The 24,252-nt window shown below is 44.7% G+C and overlaps 1 protein-coding gene across 2 annotated transcripts in view; it reads left to right on the top strand.

Annotated features, from left to right (window-relative positions):
- The window catches only part of LOC143289023 (filamin-A-like), a 75,335-nt gene that overhangs the window by 44,864 nt on the left and 6,219 nt on the right, over positions 1 to 24,252 (top strand). For both annotated transcript variants that reach the window (XM_076597799.1, XM_076597800.1), the window contains exons 20-35: positions 793 to 919; positions 1,695 to 1,786; positions 1,967 to 2,071; positions 3,288 to 3,414; positions 4,293 to 4,384; positions 4,534 to 4,638; positions 5,625 to 5,763; positions 6,611 to 6,681; positions 8,444 to 8,548; positions 10,433 to 10,565; positions 14,080 to 14,174; positions 15,367 to 15,471; positions 15,720 to 15,822; positions 18,691 to 18,917; positions 19,495 to 19,592; positions 20,333 to 20,510. In XM_076597799.1, the coding sequence (XP_076453914.1) occupies positions 793 to 919; positions 1,695 to 1,786; positions 1,967 to 2,071; positions 3,288 to 3,414; positions 4,293 to 4,384; positions 4,534 to 4,638; positions 5,625 to 5,763; positions 6,611 to 6,681; positions 8,444 to 8,548; positions 10,433 to 10,565; positions 14,080 to 14,174; positions 15,367 to 15,471; positions 15,720 to 15,822; positions 18,691 to 18,917; positions 19,495 to 19,592; positions 20,333 to 20,510 (1,902 nt within the window). The remainder of the gene's footprint in view (positions 1 to 792; positions 920 to 1,694; positions 1,787 to 1,966; positions 2,072 to 3,287; positions 3,415 to 4,292; positions 4,385 to 4,533; positions 4,639 to 5,624; positions 5,764 to 6,610; positions 6,682 to 8,443; positions 8,549 to 10,432; positions 10,566 to 14,079; positions 14,175 to 15,366; positions 15,472 to 15,719; positions 15,823 to 18,690; positions 18,918 to 19,494; positions 19,593 to 20,332; positions 20,511 to 24,252) is intronic.

Below are 24,252 nucleotides of genomic sequence, written 5' to 3'. Positions count from 1 at the left end.
AAATCTCTCTCTCAATCTTTCTCTTTCTTTCTTTCTTATTCTCAATCTCTCCTTATCCTTTTCTCTATTTTCCGCTCCTTCCCCTCCCCCTTTCTAGCTCTCTTCATCTCTTGAACTCTCACTCTCTCAGTCACTCTTCCCCCCATCCCCTCTCCCCCTGTCTCACTGGGTTTCTCACTCACATTTTTGGCTTGCTGTCTTCCCCCATTCCTCACCACTCCTCCCCCTCTGTGACATATTTTTGTTCCACTGCAGACAGACACTATAGTGACGTGGTGTGTGACGTATTTGTGTTATTGCACTGCAGACAAATACTTCATTGACGTGGTGTGTGACGTATTTGTGTTGTTGCACTGCAGACAGACACTACATTGACGTGGTGTGTGACGTATTTGTGTTGTTGCACTGCAGTCAAACACTATATTGACGTGGTGTGTGACGTATTTGTGTTGTTACACTGCAGGCAAACACTACATTGATGTCGTGTGTGACGTATTTGTGTTGTGGTGTGTGACGTATTTGTGTTGTTGCACTGCAGGCAAACACTACATTGACGTGGTGTGTGACGTATTTGTGTTGTTGCACTGCAGACAGACACTACATTGACGTGGTGTGTGACGTATTTGTGTTGTGGTGTGTGACGTATTTATATTGTTGCACTGCAGGAAAACACTACATTGACGTGGTGTGTGACGTATTTGTGTTGTGGTGTGTGACGTATTTGTGTTGTTGCACTGCAGGCAAACACTACTTTGTTGTGGTGTGTGACGTATTTGTGTTGTTGCACTGCAGGCACACACTACATTGACGTGGAATTTAACGGGACGCCCCTGCCCCAATCCCCCCTGCTGGGCCACGCCACCAGAGACCCCCAGCCTAACGGGTATCCTTCCCCCTCCTACATTGGCAGCCTTCCCACGTGAGTAACTGTGCCTCTGAAACCAGGGTGTGGCTGCCTAAACAGTGGGGTACAGTGTCACCATATGTGTGTGAAAATCCAACAACTACAGTCATGTCCACGCAAGGGTTGTTGTTGGTGTACATACATATAGAAGCAGAAGAAGCAGAATCAGAAGTATAAGAAGAATAAAGACACAGAAGAAGAAGAAGTAGAAGAAGAATGAGGAGATTATGATGATGATGATGAATATTCAGCAGTTTAATGCACAGATAAAAAGTTAGAAAGATATGTGTATTCATGTGTTCTGTGTTATTGTCATAAGATTTAAACACACGTATGTACATGTATCATGCAGTTGGGAAACATGTATATATATATATATATATATATATATATATATATATCAGTTGGGATGCATGTGTATACATAAGACTGCGTATTTGAATCTGTGTATCAAGTTGCTTTAAAACAAACGTATGGTGTACACACACACACACACACACACACACACACACACACACATATATATATATATATATAGATAGATAGATAGATAGATATAGATATATATTTACATCTCTGTATATATCAATATCTGTCTATCTGTCTATCTATAGAGAGAGATGTGTGTTTGTGTGTGTATTTGTGTTTGTATGTGTGTGTGTGTGTGTGTGTGTGTGTGTGTGTGTGTGTGTGTACTAAACATGCACATGTTTTGAAAAGCGGTTAATTAACGTGCCTGTGTTTATGCAGACAGTGAACCCAGCAAGTCTTTGTTCTTTGTTTCCTCCAGTCCTAGAATGAAGGATGAGGACAAAGAGATCCTCCCTCTCAAGGTGCACCAGACCAAACAGATTCCCTTTGACACCAGCAAGGCAGGGCCAGGTGAGACAGAGAGGGTGGAGAGAGAGACAGACAGACAGACAGAGAGACGGAGAGAGATTGTGTGCATGTTTGTGTGTGCGTGTGCGTGTTTGTAGTAGCGTGTGGGGATTTACACGTGTGTGTGTGATGTGATGTGTGTGTGTGTGTGTGTGTGTGTGTGTGTGTGTGTGTGTGTTCCAGGCCAGCTGACAGCCACAGTGCGGGGTCCCACACACACGGTGCCTCACACAGTGGAAGACAGAGGGGACGGCAAACCTGTGGTCTCCTTCACGCCGCAAGAGGAAGGTGGGGGGTGGGGGGTGGAGTTCTTTTGCCTGTCTGTTGGTCATTCTGTCTCTGTCTGTCTGTCTGCTCTCTCTCTCTCTCTCTCTCTCTCTCTCTCTCTCTCTGTCTCCCGTTTCTATCTCCTCTCTCTCTCTCTCCCTCTCTCTCAAAATCTCTCTCTCAATCTCTCCCTCTCTCTCAAAATCTCTCTCTCAATCATTCTCTTTCTTTCTTTCTTTTTCTCAATCTCTCCTTATCCTTTTCTCTATTTTCCGCTCCTTCCCCTCCCCCTTTCTAGCTCTCTTCATCTCTTGAACTCTCACTCTCTCAGTCACTCTTCCCCCCATCCCCTCTCCCCCTGTCTCACTGGGTTTCTCAACGCCCCTGCCCCAATCCCCCTTGCTGGGCCACGCCACCAGAGACCCCCAGCCTAACGGGTATCCTCCCCCCTCCTACCTTAGCAGCCTTCCCACTGGCTTGCTGTCTTCTCCCATTCCTCACCACTCCTCCCCCTCTGTGACGTTTTTGTTCCACTGCAGACAGACACTATAGTGACGTGGTGTGTGACGCATTTGTGTTGTTGCACTGCAGACAGACACTACATTGACGTGTTGTGTGACGCATTTGTGTTGTGGTGTGTGATGTATTTGTATTGTTGCACTGCAGACAGACACTATATTGACGTGGTGTGTGACGTATGTCCGTTGTGTTGTGTGACGTATTTGTGTTGTGGTGTGTGATGTATTTGTGTTTTTGCACTGCAGACAAACACTGCATTGACGTGGTGTGTGACGTGTTTGTGTTGTGGTGTGTGACATATTTGTGTTGTGGTGTGTGACGCATTTGTGTTGTGGTGTGTGACGTATTTGTGTTGTTGCACTGCAGGCAAGCACTACATTGACGTGGTGTGTGACGTATTTGTGTTGTTGCACTACAGGCAAACACTACATTGACGTGGTGTGTGACGTATTTGTGTTATTGCACTGCAGGCAAAGACTACATTGACGTGGTGTGTGACGTATTTGTGTTGTTCCACTGCTGGCAAACACTACATTGACGTGGTGTGTGACGTATTTGTGTTGTTCCACTGCTGGCAAACACTGTATTGACGTGGTGTGTGACGTATTTGTGATGTGGTGTGTGACGTATTTGTGTTGTTGACGTGGTGTGTGACGTATTTGTGACGTATCTGTGTTGTTGACGTGGTGTGTGACGTATTTGTGTTGTTGCACTGCAGGCACACACTACATTGACGTGGAATTTAACGGGACGCCCCTGCCCCAATCCCCCCTGCTGGGCCACGCCACCAGAGACCCCCAGCCTAACGGGTATCCTCCCCCCTCCTACCTTGGCAGCCTTCCCACGTGAGTAACTGTGCCTCTGAAACTAGGGTGTGGCTGCCTAAACAGTGGGGTACAGTGTCACCATATGTGTGTGAAAATCCGACAAATACAGTCATGTCCACGCAAGGGTTGTAGTTCGTGTTCATACATATAGAAGCAGAAGAAGCAGAAACAGAAGTATAAGAAGAATAAAGACACAGAAGAAGAAGAAGCAGACGAAGAAGTAGAAGAAGAATGAGGAGGAGGAGATTATGATGATGATGATGAATATTCAGCAGTTTAATGCACAGATAAAATATTAGAAAGATACGTGTATTCATATGTTCTGTGTTATTGTCATTAGAAGATTTAAATACACGTATGTACATGTATCATGCAGTTGGGATACATGTGTGTGTGTGTGTGTGTGTGTGTGTCTATATATATATATATATATATATATATATATATATATATATATATATATATATATTTCAGTTGGGATGCATGTGTATACGTAAGACTGCGTATTTGAATCTGTGTATTAAGTTGCTTTAAAACAAACGTATGGTGTGTGTGTGTGTGTGTGTGTGTGTGTGTGTGTGTGTGTGTGTATGTATGTAGAAGCAGAAACAGATATGTATATATCTATCTCTATCTGCCTATCTATCTATCTATCTATCTATCTATGTCTATAGATAGATATAGATATATATTTACATCTCTATATATCAATATCTATCTATCTACAGAGAGAGATGTGTGTATTTGTTTTTGTTTGTATGTGTGTGTGTGTGTGTGTGTGTGTGTGTGTGTGTGTGTGTACCACACATGCACGTATTTTGAAAAGCGGTTAATTAACGTGCCTGTGTTTATGCAGACAGTGAACCCAGCAAGTCTTTGTTCTTTGTTTCCTCCAGTCCTAGAATGAAGGATGAGGACAAAGAGATCCTCCCTCTCAAGGTGCACCAGACCAAACAGATTCCCTTTGACACCAGCAAGGCAGGGCCAGGTGAGACAGAGAGAGAGGAGAGAGACAGACAGACAGACAGACAGAGATTGTGTGCATGTTTGTGTGTGGCGTGCGTGTTTGTTGTGGCGTGTGGGGATTTACACGTGTGTGTGTGTGTGTGTGTGTGTGTGTGTGTGTGTGTGTCCCAGGCCAGCTGACAGCCACAGTGCGGGGTCCCACACACACGGTGCCTCACACAGTGGAAGACAGAGGGGACGGCAAACCTGTGGTCTCCTTCACGCCGCAAGAGGAAGGTGGGGGGTGCAGGATTTCGTTTCACTGCTTCCTGTGCGTGTATACGCGCGCGTGTGTGTGTATGTGTGTGCATGTGTGTGTGTGCTTGTGTATGTGTGTGTGTGTGTGTGTGTTTGTGTGTGCATGTGTATGTTTGTGTGCGTGTGCATGTGTGTATGTATGGATATATACATTTGGGAGTGTGTGTGAGTGTGTGTGTGTGTGTGTGTGTGTGTGTGTGTGTGTGTGTGTCCCCAGAATTCGATTACTCCAGCATTTGACAATTACAGGCAAACACTACATTGACAGTGTTGTGGTGTGTGACGTATTTTTGCTGTGGTGTGTGACGTATTTGTGTTGTTGCGCTTCAGGCAAACACTACATTGACGTGGTGTGTGACGTATTTGTGTTGTGGTGTGTGACGTATTTGTGTTGTTGCACTGCAGGCAAACACTACATTGACGTGGTGTGTTACGTATTTGTGTTGTGGTGTGTGACGCATTTGTGTTGTTGCGCTTCAGGCAAACACTACATTGACGTGGTGTGTGACGTATTTGTGTTGTGGTGTGTGACGTATTTGTGTTGTTGCACTGCAGGCAAACACTACATTGACGTGGTGTGTGACGTATTTGTGGTGTTGCACTGCAGGCAAACACTACATTGACGTGGTGTGTGACATATTTGTGTTGTTGCACTGCAGGCCCGTACTACATTGACGTGGTGTGTGACGTATTTGTGTTTTGGTGTGTGACGTATTTGTGTTGTTGCGCTTCAGCCAAACACTACTTTGACGTGGTGTGTGACGTATTTGTGTTGTTGCACTGCAGGCAAACACTACATTGACGTGGTGTGTGACGTATTTGTGTTGTTGCACTGCAGGCAAACACTACATTGACGTGGTGTGTGACGTATTTGTCTTGTGGTGTGTGACGTATTTGTGTTGTTGCACTGCAGACAAACACTACATTGACGTGGTGTGTGACGTATTTGTGTTGTTGCACTGCAGGCCCACACTACATTGACGTGGACTTTAACGGGACCCCCCTGCCCCAGTCCCCCCTGCTGGGCTTCGCCACCAGAGACCCCCAGCCAAACGGGTACCCCAGCAACACCGCCCCCGTCTTCCTGGCTGACAGACATCCCCCGTGAGTTTTGGGCCCTGGATAAAAATGTAGAGATATTTGGATCTCCCCTTCTAAAGACACCAACCGTTGGTGAATGGTAGGGCTGAGTGGATGGGATTTCATCGTCACTGTCTTCTGGGTCCACAGAGCTTTAATAGAGTCGAAAGTTGCCATCTGAATATCAAATTTCGGAAGGCATTCTGTAAAACGTGGTGTTGTCAGAGAGTGTGCATGATGTTTTTTTATTAAGATTTATTAAGACTTCTTGCTATAGCACATATTCTTGAAGCTCTATGCAATGTGTTGACATTCTACAACTCATGTATAACAGCCTTCTGTCTTGTGTTGTCTATTTGTCTGACTGCCTTCATGCCTGTCTGTCTGTCTGCACGGTCATGCTTTTATGATGTATAACCTTTTAATGGCTCACTGCATTGGTGATAATGATGGCACTGTTGAACATCAAACTGAGAAGAAGAAGGACGAGGAGGAGGAGGAGGAGGAGGAGCAGGAGGATTAGAAACAGCGATAAATTATATTTTTAAAAATCAGCAAACAAAACAAACATACCAACAATGGACAGATTAAACAAAACTGATGTTGTGAAACGACAGCAACACACAACACATGCATTTACTTCGCTGTGAGGGACACCTTATAAATTGTCAAACCACAAGTTGAACAGTCATCCTTTTCAGGGACGGGCAGAAAGATATCATACCTTTGAAAGTCTACAAGGAGAAAGCTTTGATACAATTATAGTGTAAATATATATGAATATATTTTACACACACACACATAAATTAATATATTGATATATATATTGATATGTATTGATGTATAAACATATTGATATATATTTTTTCAGGGACGGTATTATACCACTGAAAGTCAACAAGGAGAAGGCTTTGCCCTTTGATGCCACCCGTGCTGGCCCGGGTAGGTGGTGTGTGTGTGTGCGTGCGTGCGTGCGTGCGTGCGTGCATTGAAAACTCCAACAAACAACGCCTATCGGTAGGGCTCAAACCTGTGATCTCCAGTCCTCAGGCCCATGGCACTAACCACACAGCCTGGACTGCCTCACTGTTTCACTTCATACGCACAGTGACAGCTCCCTTCACGGGGCCTGGCAGTGAGGTGTCAGTGAGACAGGTGACCTCATTGCAGGCAGTGAGATGTCAGTGAAACAGGTGAGCTCATTGCAGGCAGTGAGATGTCAGTGAAACAGGTGAGCTCATTGCAGGCAGTGAGATGTCAGTGAAACAGGTGAATTCATTGCAGGCAGTGAGATGTCAGTGAAACAGGTGACCTCATTGCAGGCAGTGAGATGTCAGTGAAACAGGTGAATTCATTGCAGTCAGTGAGATGTCAGTGAAACAGGTGAGCTCACTGCAGGCAGTGAGATGTCAGTGAAACAGGTGAGCTCATTGCAGGCAGTGAGACGTCAGTGAAACAGGTGACCTCATTGCAGTCAGTGAGATGTCAGTGAAACAGGTGAGCTCATTGCAGGCAGTTAGATGTCAGTGAAACAGGTGAGCTCATTGCAGGCAGTGAGATGTCAGTGAAACAGGTGAATTCATTGCACGGCAGGCAGTGTCAGTTGTTACCAAAATCATGACTGGTCACAGACCGCTTCACAATACAGAACTGGCACGTGTGGTTAACTGCCGTTACTTTGGAGCTGATACAGTGGTTACAGGTTCATTACTTTGGAGTGGAACACAACGATTAAACAAGTCGACGGTTGCTGCATTTCAGTTAATACGAAAACTGTACATATCTTTGGGCGGTGTAACACTGGTTCTAGAGGTCACGTGGGAGGCAGTCTGACTCTGTAAGCAGTTGTGTGCCGTCAGTCAGGTACTGACGTCATGCTGAATGATGGATACGTGTGTAGTGATGTGACCTGTGTAGTGATGGCCTCATGTGACTACCTGTCAGTGATGTGACCTGTCAGTGATGTGACCTGTGTAGTGATGTGACCTGTCAGTGATGTGACCTGTCAGTGATGTGACCTGTGTAGTGATGTGACCTGTCAGTGATGTGACCTGTCAGTGACGTGACCTGTGTAGTGATGTGACCTGTCAGTGATGTGACCTGTCAGTGATGTGATGTGACATGTCAGTGATGTGACCTGTCAGTGATGTGATGTGACCTGTCAGTGATGTGACCTGTGTAGTGATGTGACCTGTGTAGTGATGTGACCTGTCAGTGATGTGACCTGTGTAGTGATGTGACCTGTCAGTGATGTGACCTGTGTAGTGATGTGACCTGTCAGTGATGTGACCTGTGTAGTGATGTGACCTGTCAGTGATGTGACCTGTCAGTGATGTGATGTGACATGTCAGTGATGTGACCTGTCAGTGATGTGATGTGACCTGTCAGTGATGTGACCTGTGTGACCTGTCAGTGATGTGACCTGTGTAGTGATGTGACCTGTCAGTGATGTGACCTGTGTAGTGATGTGACCTGTCAGTGACGTGACCTGTCAGTGATGTGATGTGACCTGTCAGTGATGTGACCTGTCAGTGACGTGACCTGTCAGTGATGTGACCTGTCAGTGATGTGACCTGTCAGTGATGTGATGTGACATGTCAGTGATGTGATGTGACCTGTCAGTGATGTGACCTGTGTAGTGATGTGACCTGTCAGTGATGTGACCTGTCAGTGATGTGACCTGTCAGTGATGTGACCTGTGCAGGTAAACTGACGGGGCAGGTGAGGGGGCCCACACGTGACATCCCGGTGCGCGTGGAGGACCGGAAGGACGGCAGACCCACAATGTTCTTCACACCGGAAGAGGAAGGTGAACGTCACCGCTTTCTTCTTAGGCTGCACAGTTGTTGTTTTGTTTCATTTAGTTTTATTTATCTATGTTTTTTTGTGCGTAGCTTCCGCTGTTCAAGTCTTTGCTTAACTGGCTGGTTTTCTTTATATCTTTGTCTCTCTGTATGTGTGTCTGTACCTTTCTTTCTTTCTTTCTTTCTTTTTTTTCTATCCACTTGCAGAAGAATGGTTCTGTTTACAGAATTCGTAAACTCTGCGTTTATATATTTAATGTCCTGAAGATACGACAGGAATTCTGTGACAACAGTGATGAAAGTTAGAATTAATTTACTGTGCACAAGAAGCACTTTTGTTCTACAGGTTTAAGTTAGTATGTATTTTACATTTTGTTGTCGCTGCGTGATCACCGTATTGTGTACTTTTGACCTCTTTCTAGGGGCCGGAGGCATGGAGATTAAAGTTTTTGTTCTTGTTCTTGTTCCTTCTATCTACCCCCTCTTCCTATCTCTTTCACTCTCTCTCTCTTTCTGTGTGTGTGTGTGTGTGTGTGCGTGCGCGCGCGCGTGTGTGTGTGTGTTCAGTCAAAGTGAGAAGAAACACCACTTCCCTGTCACCAACACGTCCTTCAGTTTTGGAGGAAGGGAGGGAGAGAGAGAGGGAGGGGGAGAGAGAGAGGGAGGTAAAGGGAGGTGCAGTCCATGAAACCACGAAACCCTTCCACTATCTGTACAATAAAAACCTTTTTGAAAAATTGATCGATCAACCAGAATGTGTAATCGTCAATTCCATTTCCATGATTGCTTGCTGTGCTGTCCTTTACACTGTTGACATGTGTTGCGCTGTGCTGTGCTGTGCTGTGCTGTGCTGTGCTGTGTTGTATTATGTCGTGTTGGGATGTGCAGTGCTATGTTGTATGTTGTGTGGAGGACAACACGCGGTGTCAAAGAGGAACGGGGTTTTAATGTACTGTACTGCACTGTACTGCACTGTACAATACTGAACTGTACTGTACTGCACTGCACTGTACAATACTGAACTGTGCTGTACTGTACTGTACAATACTGAACTGTGCTGTACTGTATTGTACTGTACAATACTGAACTGTGCTATACTGTACTGTACAATGCTGAACTGTGGTGTACTGTACAATACTGAACTGTGCTGTACTGTACTGTACAATACTGAACTGTGCTGCACTGTACTGTACAATACTGAACTGTGCTGTACTGTACAATACTGAACTGTGCTGTACTGTACTGTACAATACTGAACTGTGCTGTACTGTACTGTACAATACTGAACTGTACTGTACTGTACAATACTGAACTGTGCTGTACTGTACAATACTGAACTGTACTGTACTGTGCAATACTGAACTGTGCTGTACTGTACTGTACAATACTGAACTGTGCTGTACTGTACAATACTGAACTGTGCTGCACTGTACCGTACAATACTGAACTGTGCTGTACTGTACAATACTGAACTGTGCTGCACTGTACCGTACAATACTGAACTGTGCTGTACTGTACAATACTGAACTGTGCTGTACTGTACTGTACAATATTGAACTGTGCTGTACTGTACAATACTGAACTGTGCTGTACTGTACAATACTGAACTGTACTGTACTGTCCTGTACTGTACAATACTGAACTGTGCTGCACTGTACTGTACAATACTGAACTGTGCTGTACTGTACAATACTGAACTGTGCTGTACTGTACTGAACTGTGCTGTACTGTACAATACTGAACTGTGCTGTACTGTACTGTACAATATTGAACTGTGCTGTACTGTACAATACTGAATTGTGCTGTACTGTACAATACTGAACTGTGCTGTACTGTACCGCATTGCACTGCACTGTGTTGTACTGCACTGTACTGTATGTTGTGTACAGGAGATCACAGGATCGAACCCAAGTGGAACGGGATGCCGGTGGCCCAGTCACCGCTGAGTGGCTATGCTGCTCCTGACGACACTCCGGCCTACCATGGTCTGCCCCCAGTCTACCTGGCTGGCTATCACCCCAGGTCTGTCGGGACAGGCTCTTCTGGTCTCCTGTCGGATTGTCTCAGCCTCACTAGTCTTTGCTAGTCTTGTCGCTTCTAGTCTCTGCCTAGCTAGTCGCTTCTAGTCTGCTCGGCCAGTCCCTTCTTGTCTCTGCTAGTCTAGTCTCTTATAGTCTCTGATAGTCCAATCTCTTCTAGTCTTTTCTGTCCTACTCTATTTTTTCATGCTGTGTCATGCTACAACTGTAGGTTAGTAGCGTGCATTTCTTGTGTCTTTGATGATATTCTATTCTGTTCGATTCTGTTCTGTTCTGTTCTAGTCTGTTCTGTTTTATTCTATAATGTCATGTTATAACCTCAGGTCACTGGGAGGGGCTTTCTCTGTCTGTTCTATCTTATTCTAATGTATTCTATTTTATTCTATGATACCATGCTGTGGAACAGTTTTACAGCAGGTTAGCAGGGGGCTTTCCCTGTCTGCTCTGTTCTGTTCCATCATGCTGTTTCCAGATACAGCTCTGCTGTCTGTTCTGTTCTGTTCCATCATGCTGTTTCCAGATACAGCTCTGCTGTCTGCTCTGTTCTGTTCCATCATGCTGTTTCCAGATACAGCTCTGCTGTCTGTTCTGTTCCATCATGCTGTTTCCAGATACAGCTCTGCTGTCTGTTCTGTTCTGTTCCATCATGCTGTTTACAGATACAGCTCTGCTGTCCTGTTCCGTTCCATCATGCTGTTTCCAGATACAGCTCTACTGTCTGCTCTGTTCTGTTCCATCATGCTGTTTACAGATACAGCTCTGCTGTCCTGTTCCGTTCCATCATGCTGTTTCCAGATACAGCTCTGCTGTCTGTTCTGTTCCATCATGCTGTTTCCAGATATAACTCTGCCTGTCTGCTCTGTTCTATCATGCTGTTTCCAGATATAACTCTGCCTATCTGCTCTGTTCCATTCCATCATGCTGTTTCCAGATATAACTCTGCCTATCTGCTCTGTTCCGTTCCATCATGCTGTTTCCAGATATAACTCTGCCTGTCTGCTCTGTTCTATCATGCTGTTTCCAGATATAACTCTGCAGTCTGTTCCGTTCCATCATGCTGTTTCCAGATACAGCTCTGCAGTCTGTTCTGTTTCATCATGCTGTTTCCAGATACAGCTCTGCTGTCTGTTCTGTCCCATCATGCTGTTTCCAGATACAGCTCTGCTGTCTGTTCTGTCCCATCATGCTGTTTCCAGATACAGCTCTGTTGTCTGTTCTGTCCCATCATGCTGTTTCCAGATACAGCTTTGCTGTCCTGTTCCATCATGCTGTTTCCAGATATAACTCTGCCTGTCTGCTCTGTTCCGTTCCATCATGCTGTTTCCAGATATAACTCTGCCTATCTGCTCTGTTCCGTTCCATCATGCTGTTTCCAGATATAACTCTATCTGTTCTATTCCATTCCATCATGCTATGTCACGCTATAACTCCATGTCAGTAGGGTCTTTGCCTGTCTATTCTATTTCATTCTATCACGTCAAGCAATATAGGTTAGTAGGGTTTATATCGGTCTGTAATATTCTGTTCTGTTTTCTTCTAGTCTGTTATGTCATGTCAAATAATGTTAAAACTCCAGGTTAGTAATGGGCTTTCCCTGTCTATTCTAGTCGATTGTGCTCTGTTGTGCCAGGTTATGTCATGTTGTTGTGCTCTGTTGTGTCAGGTTATGTCATGTTGTTGTGCTCTGTTGTGTCAGGTTGTCATGTTGTTGTGCTATGTTCTGTCAGGTTGTCATGTTGTTGTACTCTGTTCTGTCAGGTTGTGTCATGTTGTGCTCTGTTCTGTCAGGTTATGTCATGTTGTTGTGCTATGTTCTGTCACGTTATGTCATGTTGTTGTGCTCTGTTCTGTCAGGTTATGTCCTGTTGTACTCTGTTCTGTCACGTTATGTCATGTTGTTGTGTCAGGTTATGTCATGTTGTTGTGCTCTGTTCTGTCAGGTTATGTCATGTTGTTGTGCTCTGTTCTGTCACGTTATGTCATGTTGTTGTGCTCTGTTCTGTCACGTTATGTCATGTTGTTGTGCTCTGTTCTGTCACGTTATGTCATGTTGTTGTGCTCTGTTCTGTCACGTTATGTCATGTTGTGCTCTGTTCTGTCACGTTATGTCATATTGTTGTGCTCTGTCACGTTATGTCATGTTGTTGTGCTCTGTTCTGTCAGGTTGTGTCATGTTGTTGTACTCTGTTCTGTCACGTTATGTCATGTTGTTGTGCTCTGTTCTGTCACGCTATGTCATGTTGTTGTGCTCTGTTCTGTCAGGTTGTGTCATGTTGTTGTGCTCTGTTCTGTCAGGTTACGTCATGTTGTTGTGCTCTGTTCTGTCACGTTATGTCATGTTGTTGTGCTCTGTTCTGTCACGTTATGTCATGTTGTTGCGCTCTGTTCTGTCAGGTTATGTCATGTTGTTGTACTCTGTTGTGTCAGGTTATGTCATGTTGTTGTGCTCTGTTCTGTCACGTTATGTCATGTTGTTGTGCTCTGTTCTGTCACGTTATGTCATGTTGTTGCGCTCTTTTCTGTCAGGTTATGTCATGTTGTTGTACTCTGTTATGTCATGTTGTTGTGCTCTGTTCTGTCACGTTATGTCATGTTGTTGTGCTCTGTTCTGTCACGTTGTGTCATGTTGTTGTGCTCTGTTCTGTCAGGTTATGTCATGTTGTTGTGCTCTGTTCTGTCAGATTATGTCATGTTGTTGTGCTCTGTTCTGTCAGGTTTTGTCATGTTGTGCTCTGTTCTGTCACGTTATGTCATGTTGTGCTCTGCTATGTCATGTTGTTGTACTCTGTTCTGTCACGTCATGTCATGTTGTTGTACTCTGTTGTATCAGGTTATGTCATGTTGTTGTACTCTGTTGTGTCAGGTTGTCATGTTGTTGTACTCTGTTGTGTCACGTTATGTCATGTTGTTGTGCTCTGTTCTGTCACGTTATGTCATGTTGTTGTGCTCTGTTCTGTCAGGTTGTGTCATGTTGTACTCTGTTGTGTCAGGTTGTCATGTTGTTATGCTCTGTTCTGTCAGGTTATAGGTTGGTGGAAGGCACGCCTTTCTCAGCCACAGTTTTTCGTTTTCTTCTGTCTGTCTGTCCGCCTGTCTGTCTGTTTGTCCGCCTGTCTGTCTGTCTTTTTTTCCCCTCTTTCAAGTTTCTTTTCTCTCTCTTTTGATGAAAAACAAACCCAACAACGTTGCTCTGTGCCAGTGTGCTGCAAGTCTTTCTTAGCGACAAGTCTTCCTCAATTTTTCCTCTGTCTTTGTTATTTGATTTGGTTTCGGGTTGTCGTTGCACCTGCTTGAAGAAGCAGGACCTGTAACATCTTTTGTTATATAAGCAGAACAATTTATTAACTAGTCCAAACAAAGTGATGTCCGTCAAAAGAAACCGAAGCATTTCTTTCTCCATTCTCCAAAAGTTGAGCAACGTGGCATTGTCTTGTGAAGAGAAACGTGAGAGAGTTCCTTTTCTGTGTCCTGATGAAGCCTGGGGCTTGTGCTTGCAGGGGAGGCAAGCCGTACGACAGAGAAAGGGACATCATCCCCCTGAAAGTGAATGAACCCAAACAATTACCGTTCGACGCCACAGAGGCTGGTCCAGGTAGGTCCTCTCCCGACATGTGAGGGGGAGGGGAGCAAAGTGAGAGGCAGGTGTATGTGGTGGGTGGTGAAAAAGGAACGCTGGGTATTAGCTTTGCTAACTCTTCAAAGTAGCGTACAGTCTGCTTTTTTTTTCTTAAAAAAATCTTATTAAGATTATTATTGTCAAGATAACGACGACAGTTGATGATGACAGTGATGACAATGGCGATGATGGTGGTAACGATGATGATGACGGTGATGACGATGATGGTGACGATGATGGTGATGACGATGATGGTGATGATGACGGCGATGATGATGATGATGTTGATGACGATGATGGTGACGATGATGGTGATGACGATGATGGTGATGTTGATGATGACGATGATGATGATGACGATGACGACGACGACGAAGAAGATGATGATGATGATGATGATGATGATGACGATGTATGGGAACAATGATGGCAGCAGTACGAGGACCCATCAGACACATACCAGTGATGATGTTGATGATGGTGATGATGAGGAGGAGGAGGAGGAGGAGGAGGATGGTGACGATGATGGTGACGATGACGATGATGATGATGACGATGATGATGACGATGTACGGGAATAATGACGGCAGCAGTACGAGGACCCATCAGACACATACCAGTGATGATGTTGATGATGGTGATGATGATGATGAGGAGGAGGAGGAGGAGGATGGTGACGATGACGATGATGATGACGATGATGATGATGATAATAATGATGACAATGATGATAATGATAACGATGATGATGACGATGATGATGATGATGATGATGATGATGATGTACAGGAACAATGACGGCAGCAGTACGGGGACCCAGCAGACAGATACCAGTGGTGATGTTGAGGATGTTGATGATGATGATGATTATGATGATAATGATGACGGATGATGATAATGATGATGATGAGGAGGAGGATGGTGATGATGATGATGATGATGACGATGTACAGGAACAATGACGGCAGCAGTACGGGGACCCAGCAGACAGATACCAGTGGTGATGTTGATGGTGATGATGATGATAATGACGATGATGATGAGGATGATGATGATGTACAGGAACAATGACGGCAGCAGTACGGGGACACAGCAGACAGATACCAGTGATGATGGTGATGATGGTGATGATGAGGATGATGGTGATGATTATGATGATGATGTACAGGAACAATGACGGCAGCAGTACGGGGACCCAGCAGACAGATACCAGTGCACGTGGAGGATAGGAAGAACGGAAAGCCGTCCTTGAACTTCACCCCGGAAGAGATAGGTGAGCGTGCACGTCACGTGCTGTGGACAGCTTCCTGTCAGCAGTCATGTGTGTGTGTGGGCTTGTGTGTGTGTGTGTGTGCGTATGTGTGTGTGTGTGTGCTTGTGTGTGCTTGTGTGTGCATGTGTACATGTGTGTGTGTGTGTGTGGAGAGATGGGGGTTGATGGATATATATGGTGTATGTGGCGTGCATGCGTGCGTGCGTGCGTGCGTGTGTGTGTGTGTGTGTGTGTGTGTGTGTGTGCAGGAAGGCACTTGATAGATGTGGACTGGAATGGCAAACCCGTGCCCACCGCCCCCTTTGTGGGACACGCCACCCGGGACCCCCAACCCGTGCTGATCACCCCCGGGTATGGTGCTGACCACGTGACTGACGGTTTGGGGGGGGGGTGGGGGGAAGGGTGTGGGGGGAAGGGGCTGTCTCTGTTGTCACTTGTCTGTGTCTCCTCAGTTCTTCTTCCGGCTTGTTGCTCAGGAGTTGGTACTGCTTTTGTTTTTGTTTTTCAGATTTGTAGTGTTTGCTTTTTGTTTTTTTGGAAGAAGGGTATTTGAAGAAACAAGGCTTCAGTATTAGTACATAGAGAAGATATTTCATGCTCTTTGTCATGCTTTGTTTGTCATTCGGACGCATCGGATTTTGGTTCGTGCCAGCCTACCTCACCATCACACACACAACATGATACAGAATACACATCACACACCACACCACAATACCCAAACGACAGTCATACAGAATACACATCACACACCACACCACAATACCCAAACGACAGTCATACAGAATACACATCACACACCACAGTACCCAAACGACAGTCATACAGAATACACATCACACACCACACCACAATACCCAAACGACAGTCATACAGAATACACATCACACACCACACCACAATACCCAAACGACAGTCATACAGAATACACATCACACACCACACCACAATACCCAAACGACAGTCATACAGGATACACATCACACACCACACCACAATACCCAAACGACAGTCATACAGAATACACATCACACACCACACCACAATACCCAAACGACAGTCATACAGAATACACATCACACACCACACCACAATACCCAAACGACAGTCATACAGGATACACATCACACACCACAGTACCCAAACGACAGTCATACAGAATACACAGTACCCAAACGACAGTCATACAGAATACACAGTACCCAAACGACAGTCATACAGAATACACATCACACACCACACCACAATACCCAAACGACAGTCATACAGAATACACAGTACCCAAACGACAGTCATACAGAATACACAGTACCCAAACGACAGTCATACAGAATACACATCACACACCACACCACAATACCCAAACGACAGTCATACAGAATACACAGTACCCAAACGACAGTCATACAGAATACACATCACACACCACACCACAATACCCAAACGACAGTCATACAGGATACACATCACACACCACAATACCCAAACGACAGTCATACAGGATACACATCACACACCACAATACCCAAACGACAGTCATACAGGATACACATCACACACCACACCACAATACCCAAACGACAGTCATTCAGGTTACACATCACACACCACACCACAATACCCAAACGACAGTCATACAGGATACACATCACACACCACACCACAATACCCAAACGACAGTCATACAGGATACACATCACACACCACACCACAATACCCAAACGACAGTCATACAGAATACACATCACACACCACACCACAATACCCAAACGACAGTCATACAGGATACACATCACACACCACAGTACCCAAACGACAGTCATACAGGATACACATCACACACCACAATACCCAAACGACAGTCATACAGAATACACATCACACACCACACCACAATACCCAAACGACAGTCATACAGAATACACATCACACACCACACCACAATACCCAAACGACAGTCATACAGAATACACATCACACACCACACCACAATACCCAAACGACAGTCATACAGAATACACATCACACACCACAGTACCCAAACGACAGTCATACAGAATACACATCAGACACCACAGTACCCAAACGACAGTCATACAGAATACACATTACACACCACAATACCCAAACGACAGTCATACAGGATACACATCAGACACCACACCACAATACCCAAACGACAGTCATACAGGATACACATCACACACCACACCACAGTACCCAAACGACAGTCATACAGGATACACATCACACACCACACCACAATACCCAAACGACAGTCATACAGAATACACATCACACACCACACCACAATACCCAAACGACAGTCATACAGAATACACAGTACCCAAACGACAGTCATACAGAATACACATCAGACACCACAATACCCAAACGACAGTCATACAGAATACACATCAGACACCACAGTACCCAAACGACAGTCATACAGAATACACATCAGACACACCACAGTACCCAAACGACAGTCATACAGAATACACATCACACACCACAATACCCAAACGACAGTCATACAGAATACACATCACACACCACAATACCCAAACGACAGTCATACAGAATACACATCACACACCACAATACCCAAACGACAGTCATACAGAATACACATCACACACCACACCACAATACCCAAACGACAGTCATACAGAATACACATCACACACCACAATACCCAAACGACAGTCATACAGAATACACAGTCATACAGAATACACATCACAGTACCCAAACGACAGTCATACAGAATACACATCACACACCACACCACAATACCCAAACGACAGTCATACAGAATACACAGTACCCAAACGACAGTCATACAGGATACACATCACACACCACAGTACCCAAACGACAGTCATACAGAATACACATCAGACACCACAATACCCAAACGACAGTCATACAGAATACACATCACACACCACACCACAATACCCAAACGACAGTCATACAGGATACACATCACACACCACAGTACCCAAACGACAGTCATACAGAATACACATCACACACCACAATACCCAAACGACAGTCTCACAGTCACAAACCAGCCAACCAGACCTCACGGTGCGCACCCTGTAAACAAACACAGTTACTTCTCTATTCTGCTGTTCAAATCCTTCCCGCTCACACCCACCCACCCACCCAGCTGCTTGACCCCCTGATACTAACCCCCCGCCCCCCGCCCCCCAGTTCCAGCCGGGCCCCCTCAGTGCGGGGGGAGGACCCTAACGCCAGTTTCCTGAGCAGCCAGCCCAGCCTGGCGGACTCCCAGGTGGAGCCGATGCGCGTGCTGCCCGTGGCGGCCCCCAGGCCAGGAAAGACCCCGGACAAAGTGGTGCTCAGCGGCAAGGGGCTCAAGGAGGCAGAGGTGGACAAGCCCGCGCACTTCACTGTGGACGGCACTCAGGCCACCCCGGGTAAGTGAGGGGACTACACCTGACCACCACCTCGGGTAGGTGGGGGAAATTAAAACTGAACACCCCGGGTAGGTGGGAGAAACAGGGAGACAGATATAACTGGCCACCCTGGGTAGGTGGGGGAAAGTGCAACTAACCACCCTAGGTAGGTGGGGTAAACCACAACTAACCACCCCGGGTAGGTGGGGGAAATAGGGAGACAGATATAACTGACCACCCCGGGTAGGTGGGGCAAACTACAACCACCACCCCGGGTAGGTGGGGGAAACAGGGAGACAGATGTAACTGACTACACCGGGTAAGTGGGGGAAACAACAACTAACCACCCCGGGTAGGTTAGGCAAACTACAACCACCACCCAGGGTAAGTGAGAGAAACAGGGAGACACAACTGGCCACCCGGGGTAAAAGTCTGTACTGTTGACGACGACGGTGATGACGTTGGGTGTGACGATACTGTTAATGACGTAGAGTGTGACGATACCGTTGATGACGTAGAGTGACGATACCGTTGATGATGAGGTTGACGACAGGCCCTCCAGTGACGCCGTAGTTGACAGGTGGCCGTGTGTGTGCAGGTAAGCCCACAGCTGCCCTGGAGGGAGTGAAGACAAACGTACCTGTCCATACACAGCCTGACAGGCCTCAGGTCTACAAGTGTACCTACGTTCCTACGGTAGCTTCCCCCCTCCCTCCCTCCCTCTGTCTGCTCCTCTCTCCTTCTCTCTCTTTCTGTCAGTCTGTGTCTTCCTTTCTGTCTCTGTCTCTGTCTCTCTTCGTCTCTGTCAGTATGTCTGTCTGTCATCTCTTTCTCTGTTTTTGTCTGTCTCTGTCTCTGTCAGTATATCTGTCTGCCATCTCTTTCTCTGTTTTTGTCTGTCTCTGTCTCTGTCAGTATATCTGTCTGCCATCTCTTTCTTTGTTTCTGTCTGTCTCTGTCTCTGTCAATATGTCTATCTGTCCTCTCTCTGTTCCTGTCTGTCTCTGTCTCTGTCAGTATGTCTATCTGTCCTCTCTCTGTTCCTGTCTGTCTCTGTCTCTGTCATTATGTCTATCTGTCCTCTCTCTGTTCCTGTCTGTCTCTGTCTCTGTCAGTATGTCTATCTGTCAACTCTTTCTCTGTTTCTGTCTGTCTTTCTGTGCGTCTCTCTCTCTCTTTGTCTGTCTCTGTCTCTCTTTCAATCTGTAACTGTTTCTTTGTGTCTGTCTGACTTTATGTCTGTCTGTCTGTCATCTCTTTCTCTGTCTGTCATGATGTCTGTCTGTCATCTCTTTCGCTGTCTGTCTCTCTCTGTATGTGTGTTTGATAGATAGATGGGTGGACGCATGGATACACAGATATATGAATAGATGGACACACAAACAGACAGACAGACAAGTTGATGTGTACCTACACATGACCCCGCCTCCCCACAGGTACCCGGGGCTTACAAGCTTCACCTGAAGTGGAACGACCAGCCACTGAGGGGGTCCCCCTTCAAGGTCAACGTCAGACGCCCGCCCAAGGCACAGGGTGTGGTGCACCCCCCTAAAGACAGCCGGCCTGTAAAGGCTGGCCAGGATGTCACCCTCAACATTGACGACCCTGATCCCAGTGAGTCTGTCTGTCTGTCCGTCTGTCTGTCTGTCTGTCTGTCTGTCTCTCTCTCTCTCTCTGCCACACACACACACACACACACACACACACACACACACACACACACACACACACACACACACACACACACACACACACACACACTCACACACAAAACACATTATCTCTCTGTGTCTCTCTCTGTCTCTGTCTGTCTGTCTGTCTGTATCTCTCCGTCTCTCTCTCTCTCTCTCTCTCTCTCTCTCTCTCTCTCTTTCTCTCTCTCTCTCTGTCTCGTTCTCTCGTTCGATCTCTATCTGCAATCGATAACACAATGTTATTTGAAACCTAACCGACCCACCCTTCCCCATTGTATTGTGGCCCAAGGCCGGTACACATTAAACTTTCTGAGTTTTCTCTCTCTCTCTCTCTCTCTCTGTCTGTGTTTCTCTCTCTCTGTCTCTCTGTCTCTGTCTCTGTCTCTGTCTCTGTCTCTCTCTCTCTCTCTCTCATACACCCCACCATACACACACAAATATAACGTACAAACCCCTCCCAGCCCCAGCACCACGCCGTACGTACACACACACATAAAGCACGTACTCAGGCCGCATTTCGTGCATGACAGAGACACCAGCAACACAGGAAATAAAACCGACAGAAGAACACAGCACGAAATGTACTCAAGATTTCTGTTCATGTTGAAATCGTTGTAACTCAGAAGAAAACGTGGTTGGGACCTAACATGGATTCAGCGACTTCGTGACGACAGAAAACAGCAAAATATGAATGAAACAAAATCAACTGATCCTGAAATACACCTTGTTTTCTCCATATCTCATTATCCCAGGTGGCCTTTACGATGAAGCTGTCTGATTCATTTCGGTTTCACTCCTACCGTCTGTTGTATCTCAATCCTTATCGGACTTTATGAGAGTAAAACTCATCATCTTGTTTTCTTTTCAGGCCGTAAAGGTAAATTGACCTGGTCTCTCCCCCACCCCCACCCCTCACTGTACACGTGACGTAATGTGTTGTGGGGACGGGTGAAGCTGTGCATGAACGGGTGGCGCTCACTGTCTCTGAGCCACTCGTCTGGTGCTGGTGGCATGAGTGTTCTTTGCAGCGCTAAGTTTGTCATGAATTCTGTGCCAATTCCATTGACTTGGGACAATTCTAAACGCAAAAATTGCTAAGAAATATGTGCTGATTCTATTGATTTGGACAAGTCTGAACGCAAAAATTGCTAAGAAATATGTGCTGATTCTATTGATTTGGACAAGTCTGAACGCTAAATTGGTCAGGAATTCTGTGCCGATTCCATTGACTAAGGACAATTCTTCACGCCAACTTTGCTTAGAATTCTGTGATAATCCATTGACTCAGAACAATTCTAAACACTGTATTTGCTAAGAATTCTGTGATAATCCATTGACTTAGAACAATTCTAAACACTGTATTTGCTAAGAATTCTGTGATAATCCATTGACTTAGAACAATTCTAAACACTGTATTTGCTAAGAATTCTGTGATAATCCATTGACTTAGAACAATTCTAAACACTGTATTTGCTAAGAATTCTGTGACAATCCGTTGCCTTCAGGCAATTCTAAACAGTGTATTTGCAAAGAATTCTGTGACAATCCATTGACTTCGGGCAATTCTAAACACTGTATTTGCAAAGAATTCTGTGATAATCCATTGACTTCAGGCAATTCTAAACACTGTATTTGCAAAGAATTCTGTGATAATCCATTGACTCAGAACAATTCTAAACACTGTATTTGCTAAGAATTCTGTGATAATCCATTGACTTAGAACAATTCTAAACACTGTATTTGCTAAGAATTCTGTGATAATCCATTGACTTAGAACAATTCTAAACACTGTATTTGCTAAGAATTCTGTGACAATCCATTGCCTTCAGGCAATTCTAAACAGTGTATTTGCAAAGAATTCTGTGACAATCCATTGACTTCGGGCAATTCTAAACACTGTATTTGCTAAGAATTCTGTGATAATCCATTGACTTCGGGCAATTCTAAACAGTGTATTTGCAAAGAATTCTGTGATAATCCATTGACTTCGGGTAATTCTAGACACTGTATTTGCTAACAATTCTGTGATAATCCACTGACTTCGGGCAATTCTAAACAGTGTATTTGCAAAGAATTCTGTGATAATCCATTGACTTCGGACAGTTCTAAACAGTGTATTTGCAAAGAATTCTGTGATAATCCATTGACTTCGGACAATTCTAAACAGTGTATTTGCAAAGAATTCTGTGATAATCCATTGACTTCGGGCATTTCTAACACAAAGCAAACTTAGCACCACAAAGATTTCATGCAAACCAGCCCTGGATGCAGAATTGTGTCAGATGGTGTTGGTGGCATCATTAACGTTGTCGTCGGGGCACTCAGATACCACCTGTTTATTACAACAGTGGGTACTGGTATTGGTTTTGTGTATGCTTTTCGTGAATTTGTTCTTGGTGTTGTAACATTTAATGTGTCTTGAATATGGAGTTGTCTGGGGTGTTGTATGGTTTTAATTATCCGGCATGTTTATTGAAAGTGTTCTGATTGCGGAATAAGAAACGTGTAAAACTATACTGTATTACTTTGTATTCTGTATTACAAAGACACTTTGTGTCAGTTGTTAACTGTCTATCTGTTCTTGGTTGAATTTGATGTATGGCGTGTTTAGGACTTCCTGTCCAGTAATGCTTGTTTACACCTTGTATGGACTCACTTATCAATATATTTTCTACCACCTTTTTATGTCCATACTTTTGTTTCTTTTATTTTCACCATTAATCTGGGAAATATGAAACAAGTGGTGGGAGTGGGACATTTTGTTTTTGTGCCTGCCGAGACTTTTCTATTTCATTGTTTCACCATTCCATCAGAGACTTTTCATTGTTTCACCATTCCATCAGAGACTTTTCTATTTCATTGTTTCACCATTCCATCAGAGACTTTTCTATTTCATTGTTTCACCATTCCATCAGAGACTTTTCATTGTTTCACCATTCAATCAGAGACTTTTCTATTTCATTGTTTCACCATTCCATCAGAGACTTTTCATTGTTTCACCATTCCATCAGAGACTTTTCTATTTCATTGTTTCACCATTCAATCAGAGACTTTTCATTGTTTCACCATTCGATCAGTGACTTTTCTGTTTCATTGTTTCACCATTCGATCAGTGACTTTTCATTGTTTCATTGTTTCACCATTCGATCAGTGACTTTTCATTGTTTCACCATTCAATCAGAGACTTTTCTGTTTCATTGTTTCACCATTCAATCAGAGACTTTTCTGTTTCATTGTTTCACCATTCAATCAGAGACTTTTCATTGTTTCATTGGTTCACCATTCGATCAGTGACTTTTCATTGTTTCATTGTTTCACCATTCGATCAGTGACTTTTCTGTTTCATTGTTTCACCATTCGATCAGAGACTTTTCATTGTTTCACCATTCGATCAGAGACTTTTCATTGTTTCACCATTCAATCAGAGACTTTTCATTGTTTCACCATTCGATCAGAGACTTTTCATTGTTTCATTGTTTCACCATTCGATCAGTGACTTTTCTGTTTCATTGTTTCACCATTCGATCAGAGACTTTTCATTGTTTCACCATTCGATCAGAGACTTTTCTGTTTCATTGTTTCACCATTCGATCAGAGACTTTTCATTGTTTCACCATTCGATCAGAGACTTTTCATTGTTTCATTGTTTCACCATTCGATCA

Source organism: Babylonia areolata, chromosome 13 (assembly GCF_041734735.1).
Source record: "Babylonia areolata isolate BAREFJ2019XMU chromosome 13, ASM4173473v1, whole genome shotgun sequence".
Taxonomy (NCBI): Eukaryota; Metazoa; Mollusca; class Gastropoda; order Neogastropoda; family Buccinidae; genus Babylonia; species Babylonia areolata.
This window is presented reverse-complemented; position numbering and strand designations above follow the sequence as displayed.